The sequence below is a fragment of the Scyliorhinus torazame genome, chromosome 6 (genome assembly GCF_047496885.1).
Source record: "Scyliorhinus torazame isolate Kashiwa2021f chromosome 6, sScyTor2.1, whole genome shotgun sequence".
Lineage (NCBI taxonomy): Eukaryota > Metazoa > Chordata > Chondrichthyes > Carcharhiniformes > Scyliorhinidae > Scyliorhinus > Scyliorhinus torazame.
In genome coordinates, this window is record NC_092712.1 from 239,090,003 (window position 1) to 239,104,229 (window position 14,227).

At 49.6% G+C, this 14,227-nt stretch overlaps 1 protein-coding gene across 2 annotated transcripts in view; it reads right to left on the reverse strand.

The window, feature by feature from the left end:
- The window catches only part of ankhb (ANKH inorganic pyrophosphate transport regulator b), a 287,434-nt gene that overhangs the window by 191,007 nt on the left and 82,200 nt on the right, over positions 1-14,227 (reverse strand). For both annotated transcript variants that reach the window (XM_072509527.1, XM_072509528.1), the window contains one exon: positions 1,449-1,665. In XM_072509527.1, coding sequence (XP_072365628.1) covers positions 1,449-1,665 — 217 coding nt within the window. The remainder of the gene's footprint in view (positions 1-1,448; positions 1,666-14,227) is intronic.

Sequence of the window (14,227 nt, forward strand, 5' to 3'; positions counted from 1 at the left end):
AAAGCTCGCCCTCCTTCTCGCCACCTCCGCACTCCAGTCCTGATACACACGTATCACCGTGTTCTCCCATTTGCTACTCCGTGCCTTCTTAGCCCAGCTCAGGACCACCTCTCTCTTCCCTGTAGCGATGGAACTTCACAACTATTGCTCTTGGTGTTTCCCCTGCCTTTGGTCTTCTCACGAGGACCCGGTACGCTCCCTCCACTTCCAGAGGGCCCGTTGGGGCCTCAGCTCCCATTAGTGTATGGAGCATCGTACTCACATATGCCCCAGCATCTGCTCCCTCTGTTCCTTCGGGGAGACCTAAAATCCGTAGGTTTTTCCTCCTCGAGCTGTTCTCCAGGGCTTCCAGCCTTTCTATGCACCTCTTATGTAGTGCCTCGTGCGTCTCCGTTATTACCACCAGGCCCTGTATCTCATCTTCATTCTCGGCTTCCTTTGCCTTCACTCCACGGAGCTCCATCGCCTGGACCTTTTGGGTTTCCTTCAGTCCCTCGATTGCCAGTAACATCGGCGCCAACACCTCTTTCTTGAGCTCCTCCACACATCGTAGGAGAAACTCCTGCTGATCCGGGCCCCATACCATCTGGGATCCATCGGCCGCCATCTTGCTTCTCCCTTCTCTTCTCTGCCGCTGCTCCAAAGGATCCTCCGCAATCTGGCCACTACCGCCGCTCCTTTCCATCCACACCCGGGGGGACTCGTTCCTTCATCACCTCACACTGGGTTTGGTAGAAAAAAAATTCCGTTGGGGCTCCCGATTAGAGCCCAAAAGTCCGTTGGAACGGGAGCTGCCGAAACGTGCGGCTTAGTTGTGCATCGCCGCAACCGGAAGTCCCGTGCTGTACTGTTCTATGTTAAGTAGGCTTACATTAACACTGCAATGAAGTTACTGTGAAAAGCCCCGAGTCGCCACATTCCAGCGCCTGTTTGGATACACGGAGGGAGAATTCAGAATGTCCAAATTACCTAACAGCATGTCTTTCGGGGCTTGTGGGAGGGAACCGGAGCACCCAGAGGAAACCCATGCAGACACAGGGAGAACGTGCAGACTCCACACAGACCATGACTCCATGTAGATCCTACATTAAACCTACCTTTTTGACCAAGCTCAAATACCTCACATCTGGCTCGGGTAAAAAAATCTATTTTGATAAACCAAGCACCTGGGACATTTTATTAAGCTAAAGGCTTTAAATAAATACAAAACGTTGTTGTCAATTTCTGGGGAAAATCATTAGTGTTTCCTTCTTTCAAATTCACTTGTGTCCTGGAGTTTGCTGAACATAAAAGAATTTAGCTAAATTTCAAGAAAACTAAAAAGCATGCAAGACTGGCCAGTATCAATACAGAGAGGATCAATCAAACATCGAATATTTATTCACATAATTAACAAGCATGTACCTAACTTTCCAAATCATGTCACAGATGTAAAGATGTAAGATTACCTATTAGAATGTGAAAGATGGCAGCCACAGTACCAGCTGTGACCATGCAGAGGACAGCCTTGATTCTATCGCGTCGACTGTGAACAAATACCAGTCCCACGTTCTTAAAGTCACTCATTGGCCCAGTGAAGAACTTCATGAGGGAGTAGGCCAGCCCATAGCTAGCAAGCATCTCAATGGCATTCTCTTTAACAGCTGCTATGCCTCGGTTTAGTGCCTATTCAGAAATAACAGTAGATGGGAAAGAAGCACATAGTTTGAAATTCTTTAAATTACCTTTCAATATACATTCAATAAATTTCAACATAGTTGTTCTTAAGCGTGTGAAAAGTATAGAATTTACTAGCAACGGCAAGAAACACTATTTTCTTCTCCGGTCCAGGATGTTGCCCTCAAACCTGAGAAGGGGACAATATGTTATCGTGTGCTCGGTTTCTGCAATTGCAGCCAGGTGCTGTTTTGAGATATTGCCATCATGAATTTGAAGAAAATACATGACCATATAAAAGTCTGGTTAACTAATCGGAGGTTCATGAAATTGGAAGATTCATGTCAGCTTGGATGAAAAATTGGTAAAAGGACAGAAAAGATCAAGTAATCCTACGTTGTTTTTTTTTCCAGACTGGATCCTTTTCCCAAAGGATCACTGCTTTTTCTGAAACATAATGACAAGGATATTGGAATACAGAGTCAAATTTGCAGATTGGTCCAAATGCATTTTTAAACCAGAAAACTGGTTGAACCAGGAAAACAAATGGGTGCTTGGATTCAACAATTCTCCACTCCACTCAAAGTAAAAGATTAGAGCTTAGACAGAAAGCTGTAGGAGATCAAATGGAATCAAAATATGCCAAGCATTCACAACTGCCTCTCGCTCCAGAGCAATGTGCCTGCAGATTCCCTGTCTCCCCCAAACTACAGACTCTGATTGAAACAGCCACAGCTGGAGTAATCTAGAAACAACAGCTTCCATTGCAAGATGGAAAAAACATTTCCAGCATAACGGGCAGCACGGTAGCACAGTGGTTAGCACCGTTGCTTCACAGCTCCAGGGCCCCAGGTTCGATTCTGGCTTGGGTCACTGTCTGTGCGGAGTCTGCACGGATTTCCTCCGGGTGCTCCGGTTTCCTCCCACAGTCCAAAGATGTGCAGGTTAGGTGGATTGGCCATGCGAAATTGTCCTTGTTAGGTGGGGTTACGAGGATAGGGTTGAGGTGTGGGGATAGGGTGGAGGTATGGTGCTCTTTCAAGGGTCGGACTGAATGGTGTCCTTCTGCACTGTAAATTCTATGATTCTATGATTACCTTTTCGTTACAAATTAGAAACTGTAAGGATCAACATAATCTCCAATGCACTGTATTTTCAAAAATTCAGGAAGTTGTACAAGTTGAAAGCAGCAAAACGAATTGTGAAATCTTGACTAACACTCAAATAAAAAGTAAATTTTGACACACTTAACGTATGTGCAGTATTAACTCATCAACCACACTAAATCAACATTCTAGGTCACCAACGGTAGTAGCTATTTGAGAACGTTTCCTACTTTTGAAATTGTAATGAATGTAGAAATTTCAGATATCTTGTATTACAGGTATTTGGTACAGTAAGGGTTAGGCCCGAGTTAGTACATGACTGCGGCAGTCATGTTTCTAAAAGAAATCCTAATTTGAAAGGCAACTAAGCTTTGGAGTCAGAGGTGCAATTAAAGCATCGTATAAAGCTTGGGCTAATGGAATGTTGTTTGGATTCAGGAGAAAAGCAGTGCGGCATGGCGCAACGCAATCGATAGAGGCCACCCATGGTGATTCACATATGCAAATCTATGAAGGTGACAGGGCAAGCCGAGAAAGATTTTGCAGTATATGTGATCTTTGGCTTTATAAACCAAGGTAGAGGGTACAAAAGCAAACAACTTATGCTGAACATTTATCAATCAGTGGTTCGGTCCATGCTGTAACATTTGGGTCAAATCTGGGTACTAATACTTTAGGAACGATGTTAAGGCATTAGGAGTGTATGCAGAAACCATTTACTTTTAAAAAATAAATTTAGAGTACCCAATTAAGGGGCAATTTGGCGTGGCCAATCCACCTAGCCTGGGTGAAACCCATGCAAACACGGGAAGAATGTGCAAACTCCACCAGCAACAGCCCCTGGAGAGCTCAAGTAGTGGTAGTGAAAACTGGGGAGAAGCACAGGATGGTCATTGACTACAGTCAGACCATCAATCGGTACACGCAGTTCGACGCATACCCCCTCCCACGCATATCTGACACGGTCAACCAGATTGCGCAGGATCGCGTCTTCTCCAGAGTAGACCTGAAGTCCGCCTACCAGCAGCTCCTGAAGGCCGCCTTGGAGAACGCTTACCCGGAGATCAGAGGCTGAATGCCCTTGACTGCTGAAGTGTTCCCCGACTGGAAGGGAACATTCCTGCCTGGTGATTGTTGCGCGATGTCCGTTCATTCGTTGTCGCAGCGTCTGCATGGTCTCGCCAATGTACCACGCTTCGGGACATCCTTTCCTGCAGCGTATGAGGTAGACAACGTTGGCCGAGTCGCACGAGTATGTACCGCGTACCTGGTGGGTGGTGTTCTCACGTGTAATAGTGGTATCCATGTCGATGATCTGGCACGTCTTGCAGAGATTGCCCTGACAGGGTTGTGTGGTGTCGTGGTCACTGTTCTGAAGACTGGGTAATTTGCTGCACACAATGGTTCGTTTGAGGTTGCGCGGTTGTTTGAAGGCAAGTAGTGGGGGTGTGGGGATGACCTTGGCAAGGTGTTCATCGTCATCAATGACGTGTTGAAGGCTGTGAAGAAGATGACGTAGTTTCTCCGCTCCGGGGAAGTACTGGACGACGAAGGGTATTCTGTCGGTTGTGTCCCATGTTTGTCTTCTGAGGAGGTTGGTCCGGTTTTTCGCTGTGGCGCGTTGGAACTGTCGATCGATGAGTCGAGTGCCATATCCCGTTCGTACGAGGGCATCTTTCAACGTCTGTAGATGTCTATTACGCTCCTCCTCGTCTGAGCAGATCCTGTGTATACGGAGCGCTTGTCCATAGGGGATGGCTTCTTTAATGTGTTTAGGGTGGAAGCTGGAGAAGTGGAGCATCATGAGGTTATCCGTGGGTTTGTGGTGTATTGGCGTTCCTCCGGGCGGATGGGGAGCTGCTGGTAGGCGGACTTCAGGTCTACTCTGGAGAAGACGCGATCCTGCGCAATCTGGTTGACCGTGTCAGATATGCGTGGGAGGGGGTATGCGTCGAACTGCGTGTACCGATTGATGGTCTGACTGTAGTCAATGACCACCCTGTGCTTCTCCCCAGTTTTCACTACCACTACTTGAGCTCTCCAGGGGCTGTTGCTGGCCTTGATGATCCCCACCCGCAGAAGCCGTTGGACCTCCGACCTGATGAAGATCCTATCCTGGGCACTGTACCGTCTGCTCCTAGGGTTTGCAGTCCGGGGTGAGGTTCGCAAACAGGGAAGGTGGATCGATCTTAAGAGTCCTGAGGCCGCAGATGGTGAGGGAGGGCAGGGGTCAGCTGAAGTTCAAAGTCAGGCTTTGGAGATGGCACTGAAAATCCAGGCCGAGCAACAGGGCAGCGCAGAGGTGGGGGAGGACGTAGAGCCAGAAGTTGTTGAACTCTATGCCCTGGACGGTTGACGGTAGCACATGCGGTCTGGCAGTCCTCAAAGGGCAAGCACCAACGTGCCTTGATGCAGCACCACCTTTGAACCTTCTCCTCGACCTGGTGGTCGGCTGCACTTAAACATCACTGGCTGGCCCCTGCTGCTCCGGGACAGGTTCTTGCCATTCAGGGTTTTCCCTGGGCTGGCCTGGGCACTCTTGCCACCATGCATCCGCTAAGGCAGCTGTCGCCAGGTAGATAGCTAGCATGGCAGGCTGAATCCCAAATTCCATTGGGGGCTGGGGGGGGGGGAGACATGGACTGCCATGAAGGTGAGGCTTCCCTTGACCATCCCACCCCCCTGGATTACATGGTTATCATGAATTGTAAAGTTCCGCCACCATCACCATTCCCCCCACTCTTTGCACCCCCTCACACTCCAGCCCCATCTACATCATGTACCTGACACTACAGCCCTGCCCCAATCAGTACCCAGACCTTGATGTGGGGAGTCTCTACCCTCACCATCCGTCATTACCAACTGGGGTACCGGCGCTGCCACAACACGTGTTAGAGATGGGCGCTGTGGCCCTTGTACTGGTTCTCCCAGATGGGTCTACTGTATGTATCCTCATTGAGTGAGCCTTGTGCCTTCCCACCAGAAGGGTGGCAGCTGGTTGTGTGGTGGAGATGCGCAGAATGTGCAGTCATGCGGCTCTATACAGAGACTGATGTGTGGGCACATCCTACATTCGGGGTCACTGTGTCTTTGCTGGGAGCTTGTCTGCAGTGTGATATGAAGGCTAGGATTAACAGTGATTTTGACAGGGGGCTGCTCAAGAATCCTGGGTAGGTCCAGGATGCATGGGCTCATACCGTGAGATACCAGTGGGGTGCATTTGATCTGCAGGGTGTGGAGATAGCGCCTGATCCTTCGGAGTTGGTTAGCCCAGGCATTTTCAAAATCGGGGTCGCGACCCACCCGCGGGTGTTGGGAGGGTCGCGGAGCCGTCCGTCGTGGCACTCCCGATTGCGCAAATTCACGCGCAACAGCCGGCTTTTAAAAATGCCGGCTGCGAGCGGCATTCAAAAAGGCAGCGACCGTATAAAATAAATGCGGCCGCACTGCGCATGCGTGCCCGCTCATCGGTGCGCATGCGCAGATGTTTACGCTACTGCGCACAAATTTGAGCAATCGGGAGCGCTGCAACGGATGGAGAGGTTTAAAGGAAATGAGAGAGAGAGAGAGAGAGAGTGAGTTATAGAGGCAGTGTGGTTTAAGGAAGATTTTCGAGAGTTTAGGGCAACAGCAGCCGACAGTACAGCCGGCAATTGTGGAGCAAAGGAAATATGCACAAGAGGCCAGAATTGGGAATACAACAAAAGGTTAAAAGCCCTTTTAAAAATACAACAAAAGATTTGCCCGCAAATCTGCGCAATCGGAGATGCAGTAGATTTTTTAAAAATTCTATGTAATCGTCCTGCATGAAGGGAGGCAGAGAGCAGGTCACGCCCGCCCAACATCGACATCCCGTGCTTTGGGCGCGATTGCAATTCCTCCATTTTGTCAGCAACAAACAAGGCAAGAGAAAATGGTGGGTCACAAAGGTCAGCCGGCGTGGGCTGTGACGGTCGGCCGGCGTGGGCCGCGAAGGTCGGCCGGGATGGTCAGCCGGCGTGGGTTACCCATTGGTAAAAATGGGTCCCCAGGAAAAAAGTTTGAAAAACACTGGGTTAGCCAATAGTTTCACTAGTGAGGCTGTAACTCAGAGGAGTTGTGTGCCAGGGAGGGTTCCACCTGCACCTGCACCAAAATCTAAACGTAACTGGCACCTGAACTAGAGACAAACTGAGTTTTTTTTAAAATGCAGTCAGTTGTTATGATTTAGAATGCACTCTTTGAAAGGGTGGTGGTAGCAGATTCATAGTAACTTTCAACGGGAATTGGTTAAATATTTTGCATGTCTATAAAAGGGCAGGGTAATGGGACTAAGCTGTTTCATTGAGCTGACACAGGTGCTACATCTTTTGTGCTACATCATTTTATGATTCTATGAACTGGAATAACAGCATGGATGCTCTCAAAGATAGGACACAAAACATAATGTTCTATTTAATTTCAGTGATAGCACTGATGGAATTTGGAACTTACAACTACATAGAGTGAATGAAGGTGAGTACCATCAATACATTTAAGGTGGAGCTAGTTAAGTACATGAATGGAAGGATATGTTGATAGAGTACGATGGAAGGTGGGACAAGACTCATGAGGATCATAAACCTCTGCAATATACTTGTAGGACTGAATAACCTTTTTTGTGCTGTACATATAATGCAACATTGAGCGAAATTTTCAAATGGCCATGGAGGCAAGGCCTGAGGCACAGGAGTCCGCTGTTTCCCACAACCAGTCAGCATGCTGGCTTCCTCCCATTGTCCCATGTCCGAGCCATTATTGTTCAGGGATGATAAGGTAATGGCCACCCACCTGCAAGTGGCAGGAAGCCCATTAGGCCAATTAAAGAACACATTATATCCACTTTCCATATATTGACAGGAGTTTTGCGATATCATGTTTGAGCACCCTATTGAAGCCAAAATACGACCAAGAGATGGATGTGTCCTTCCAGCAGTTCCATCATACAATTTAACCACAAGCCTCCCGCAGTCACAATTGGCAGGGAGCTGCCGAAGCAGCCACTGGCTGTTCTGTGGATCGGCTTCCGCTACATAATGATGGCAATTTTCGCCTCTTTGCAATTCTGCTTTTTAAAATCTCTTCAGAGGATTCCACCATCTTGTTCTCTTCCCTACAATGGTAACACCAACATCTGATAATGGGCTGCTGATCTTTCAGAGCTGGAGATCCTTCTATTCGGCTTCCAGCCTTAGGAATCTGCCTGCCATTATTGGAAGGTGCGCATTTAGCCTAGCCATGAGTTGGCCTACTCATCAACAATTGCATCAAGCATCGGGTGCAACGCAGGATCAGGACCTGGAAATGCACCAAATGGGAAGGCTCTGATCCCTGAACAAAGTTTCAGCCCATTGTGTGTAACTGTACTCTCCATATGTTGGAGTGCACCTTGGCTCCAATTAACCTGCAATCAGTCTGTATCAGGGAGTTTGTGGGCAGATATCAATTCCACCAAGTAAATCCAATGGTATCAGTGCAAGGCATTAGTTTTAGAATGTGGTACATAACTGGAACCGCCCTCACACCCAGTACATCAATTCATTGGTCTAACAATTTATGCATTCAGCGACTATGGAGTTGTCCCTGAAATTTCCTTTAACTGCTCTACTTACTGGAGTTTGTCAAGATTAATCCCCGATTTAAAAAGCTACAGATGGACTGTGGCCTACTCTCCACGAGGAAAGCAGAGAACCGGGCACAGGGGACCCAGTACCAGCATGGAGCCAAGGCTAGCCAGTTGTTGGTTCACCAGCTGAGAAAGCTGGCAGCCATGAGGGAAATTGCCCAGATTAGGGATAGCAAAGGCAAATTAGTAGCGGAGCCGGATAAGGTCAACAAGGCATTTGAGACCTTCTACCATGGGCTGTAAACCTCGGAGCCCCCATCAGGGCACTCGGAGATGAACCCACCACCGTCATCCCAGGACCTTGTGATGGAATGGCCAGCTCGCATGCAGGGATCACCCAGGAGGATGGTGGAAAGTGCTAATGTGGGCAGGAGTCAGACGTTGTCATACGATGTGGGGCACGAGAGCGCATTGAAGAGTGGGTTGTCATCACCCTCCATCCCATGGGCCAGACCCAGTGTTACTGTCAACCGAAGACCCCCACCCCGTAATGCAGGAGGCATGTATCACGGAGGGGGGTGCAGGCGGGGTGGGGAGGAGGGGGCCCTGGCCAGTCCCCCCCCCCCATCCTAGTTGGTGAACCTGGAGGCGATCAGAGCGGCCCTTGCTCATTGGCCCTGGCACGCGCATATCGTGCGGCCTCCCGTGCCTGCCTGGGCTCCCTTTTTCTGCCCACCCTCGCTCTCCTCCACATCCTCCTCGCTGGGACGAGGCCTGGCGTTCCTCCTCCTCCAGCACATCACCCCTCTGCTGCGCGATGTTGTGGAGGATGCTGCAGGCCGTCACGATGCAGGCAACCCTCTCAGCATCATACTGGAGGGCCTTTCCAGAGTGATCCAGGCACCTGAACCGCATCTTCAGGAGGCCGAAGCACCGCCCTATCCCACCCCAATCGCTCTATGGGCGTTGTTGTAGAGGGTCTCCGCATCAGTCTGTGACCTCTGGATAGTCGTCAGCAGCCACGGCTGCAGCGGATAACCCTCGACACCCAGGAGCCAACCCCTCAGCTGGGGGGTCATCTCGAACATGTCAGGAATCATCGAGTGCGCCAGGATGAAGGCATTGTGCACACTGCCTGGGTATCAGGCGCAGAAGTGAATGATGCGCAGCTTTGATAAGTCACATATCAGCTGCACTTTCATTGAGTGGAACTCCTTATGGTGAGTGCAGAGCGGCCTGTCATCTGCAGGTGCTCGTAGGGCGAAACATATCCCGTCAATCACCCCCTGGACCCAAGGCATCCCGGCGATGGCGACGAACCCCGCTGCCCAGGTATCCTGGTTGGCTCAGTCCACATTGAAATCGACGTATTGATTCACCTGGACATGTCGGGCCTCCATGACGGCGCGGATGCACCCATGTATCGAGGTCTGAGAGATCCCGGACAGGTCCCCACTTCAGTAGGGGAGCATTTCGGGAACAGTGACCACAATTCAGTAAGTTTTAAAGTGCTGGTGGACAAGGCTAAGAATGGTCCTAGGGTGAATGTGCTAAATTGGGGGAAGGCTAATTATAACAATATTAGGTGGGAACTGAAGAACCTAGATTGGGAGCGGATGTTTGAGGGTAAATCAACATCTGACATGTGAGAGGCTTTCAAGTGTCAGTTGAAAGGAATTCAAGACCGGCATGTTCCTGTGAGGAAGAAGGATAAATACGGCAAATTTCAGGAACCTTGGATAACGAGAGATATTGTAGGCCGCGTCAAAAAGAAAAAGGAGGCATTTGTCAAGGCTAGAAGGCTGAGAACAGACGAAGCCTGTGTGGAATATAAGGAAAGTAGGAAGGAACTTAAGCAAGGAGTCAGGAGGGCTAGAAGGGGTCATGAAAAGTCATTGGCAAATAGGGTTAAGGAAAATCCCAAGGCTTTTTACACGTACATAAAAAGCAAGAGGGTAGCCAGGGAAAGGGTTGGATCACTGAAGGATAGGCAAGGGAATCGATGTGTGGAGCCAGAGGAAATGGGCGAGGTACTAAATGAATACTTTGCATCAGTATTCACCAAAGAGAAGGAATTGGTGGATGTTGAGTCTGGAGAAGGGTGTGTAGATAGCCTGGGTCACATTGAGATCCAAAAAGACGAGGTGTTGGGTGTCTTGAAAAATATTAAGGGCCTGATGGGATCTACCCCAGAATACTGAAGGAGGCTAGAGAGGAAATTGCTGAGGCCTTGACAGAGATCTTTGGATCCTCACTGTCTTCAGGTGATGTCCCTGAGGACTGGAGTATATCCAATCTTGTTCCTTTGTTTAAGAAGGGTAGCAAGGATAATCCAGGGAACTACAGGCCGGTGAGCCTTACGTCAGTGGTAGGGAAATTACTGGAGAGAATTCTTCAAGACAGGATCTACTCCCATTTGGGAGCAAAAGGACGTATTAGTGAGAGGCAGCATGGTTTTGTGAAGGGGAGGTCGTGTCTCACTAACTTGATAGAGTTTTTCGAGGAGGTCACAAAGATGATTGATGCAGGTAGGGCAGTGGATGTTGTCTACATGGACTTCAGTAAGGCCTTTGACAAGGTCCCTCATGGTAGACTGGTACAAAAGGTGAAGTCACACGGGATCAGAGGTGAGCTGGCAAGGTGGATACAGAACTGGCTAGGTCATAGAAGGTGTGGAGATGCCGGCGTTGGACTGGGGTGAGCACAGTAAGAAGTTTTACAACACCAGGCTAAAGTCCAACAGGTTTGTTTCGATGTCACTAGCTTTCGGAGCGCTGCTCCTTCCTCAGGTGAATGAAGAGGTATGTTCCAGAAACATATATATAGGCAGATTCAAAGGTATGTTTCTGGAACATACCTCTTCATTCACCTGAGGAAGGAGCAGCGCTCCGAAAGCTAGTGACATCAAAACAAACCTGTTGGACTTTAACCTGGTGTTGTAAAACTCCTTACTAGGTCATAGAAGGCAGAGAGTAGCAATGGAAGGGTGCTTTTCTAATTGGAGGGCTGTGACTAGTGGTGTTCCACAGGGATTAGTGCTGGGACCTTAGCTGTTTGCAGTATATATAAATGATTTGGAGGAAAATGTAACTGGTCTGATTAGTAAGTTTGCAGACGACACAAAGGTTGGTGGAATTACGGATAGCAATGAGGACTGTCAGAGGATACAGCAGGATTTAGATTGTTTGGAGACTTGGGCGGAGAGATGGCAGATGGAGTTTAATCCGGACAAATGTGAGGTAATGCATTTTGGAAGGTCTAATGCAGGTAGGGAATATACAGTGAATGGTAGAACCCTCAAAAGTATTGAAAGTCAGAGATCTAGGTGTACAGGTCCACAGGTCACTGAAAGGGGCAACACAGGTGGAGAAGGTAGTCAAGAATGCATAGAGCATGCTTGCCTTCATTGGCCGGGGCATTGAGTATAAGAATTGGCAAGTCATGTTGCAGCTGTATAGAACCTTAGTTAGGCCACACTTGGAGTATAGTGTTCAATTCTGGTCGCCACACTACCAGAAGGATGTGGAGGCTTTAGAGAGGGTGCAGAAGAGATTTACCAAGATGTTGCTTGGTATGGAGGGCATTAGCTATGAGGAGCGGTTGAATAAACTCGGTTTGTTCTCACTGGAACGACGGAGGTTGAGGGGCGACCTGATAGAGGTCTACAAAATTATGAGGGGCATAGACAGAGTGGATAGTCAGAGGCTTTTCACCAGGGTAGAGGGGTCAATTACTAGGGGCATAGGTTTAAGGTGCGAGGGGCAAGGTTCAGAGTAGATGTACGGGGCAAGTTTTTTTTTACACAGGGGGTAGTGAGTGCCTGGAACTCGCTGCCGGAGGAGGTGGTGGAAGCAGGGAAGATAGTGACATTTAAGGGGCATCTTGACAAATACATGAATAGGATGGGAATAGAGGGATACGGACCCAGGAAGTGTAGAAGATTGTAGTTTAGTCGGGCAGCATGGTCGGCATGGGCTTGGAGGGCCGAAAGGACTGTTCGTGTGCTGTACTTTTCTTTGTTCTTTGGCGCCTGGAGTGAGTAGAGGATCAGGGCGACTAACACGTTGACGGCCACCGGCCACCGAGAGCGGGTATCCTCCCCCATGCCCCCGCGGTGCTAGTTGTGCCATGATCTGGCAGATATGTTGCACTGTCTCTCTGCTCCTTCGCCGGATTCTGCGCCGAAATGCCCGATCTGGCAGGTCCTCGAATGATAGGCTGTGCCTGTACACACGAGGTCTCATGTGGCGCCTCTTTGGCATCTCCTCCTCCTCGGCCTATTGGGCAGCTTGCTCTCCATCCTGGGCAGCTGCCACCTGCCCCTCTGCTGCTCGCTCCATTGCTGCATGCACCACTGCTGCAGCTTCCACCTCAGCGAGCAGTGCCCACTCGTACCGCTGCAGGGCATCCCCCAGGGCTGCGGTGACCACAGAAAGGCTACCATTGCTGGTTGAATCCCAATATCCATTGTCTGCAGGGGGTGAAAGGTCGATATGTTAGCATGGTGCATACCCCCGTGCCAAAGCGGGTCCACCGGGCTACATGGTGATCCCCGGTTAGCACTGTGGGATCCTCACCCGCATGTCCCTCCCCACCCCCCTCCCCATCTCTGTCCCCCTGGCCCCGTACGTCCCCGGCACCATGGGGCCCTCTAGCCCTGATGCCATGCGTACCATTGGCTGGCACAGCTCTCGCCAGGGGCTACTATGGGTGTTGCCCTGGGTGGGCCGCTGGTGGATGGCGGCTGGGGGGAGCGGTAGGGGTGATGTGGCGGGGTGCCATGGTGGGTGGTCAGTGGGTGCGCAGCAACATGGCCACTGGAATGCCGGTCTGTGCCTGGACACCACCCCAGCCACTCAGACTGTTCCCCCCCATTTCCGCCGGCGCTGGCAGGGCCTTCCCCACCCCAGCAAGCACGGCCAGTGTCTGGCCTGGCAGTCCAGTCGCTCCACTCCGGATCCTACCACTTTGCTCTCTCCGTCATCAGCCACGATGCCGGTTTCTTGATTTTTAAAAGCACAAGTGAACCATGCCATCGCGAACTCGGCCCATCGAAGGCGGAGAATCGTGGAGGCCCCGGAGAATACCAGGTCTGGCCTGCTAATGAAATGCAAACTGTGTCTACTGTATGTGCATTCTGGAACACATTGATGCCGCTGTCGAGGTGACGGAGACTTGCGATTTAGGGCCTACCGCCGTAACGGATTCTCCACCCAATCGCCTTTCCCGATTTCGGCGTCATCCAACGGAGAATCCCGCCCCATAAACTTTGGCAAACCGTTCCTGTGTTGACGTTTGCTATTTTGGTTAAGATCACATGTTGCATTAGTGTGAGTGGGAGATGAATGTAAGACTTGAACCAGGCATAAAAGGGCCCAAACGTGGAGGTAAAGAAGATTCTAAAAGGCAGGATTGAAATGAAAAAAAAATGAAATGAAAATCGCTTATTGTCACAAGTAGGCTTCAAATGAAGTTACTGTGAAAAGCCTCTAGTCGCCACATTCCGGCGCCTGTTCGGGAAGGCTGTTACGGGAATTGAACCGTGCTGCTGCCCTGCCTTGGTCTGCTTTCAAAGCCAGCGATTTAGCGATTGTAATTGGATATGATTAATAAGTGTGAATTGATGCAATTAATGGCGACTAGATTTTTCACATTGAGTTTGGTTGTTTGGACGTACTGCACTTATACAATTGCCTGAAAATTCACGTAATTCACCCAGACCCATATCCCTCCCAGATATTTCCAGTTTGCCAAGAACAAACCACAGCTATCCCGCCGACAGAGAATCCAGCTCCTGTCCTTTTAATAATTTCTGTCAAACAGCCATTACCTAAATAGAATATTTTTCTTTATATTAGGCATATGCCTATTCAGATGCACA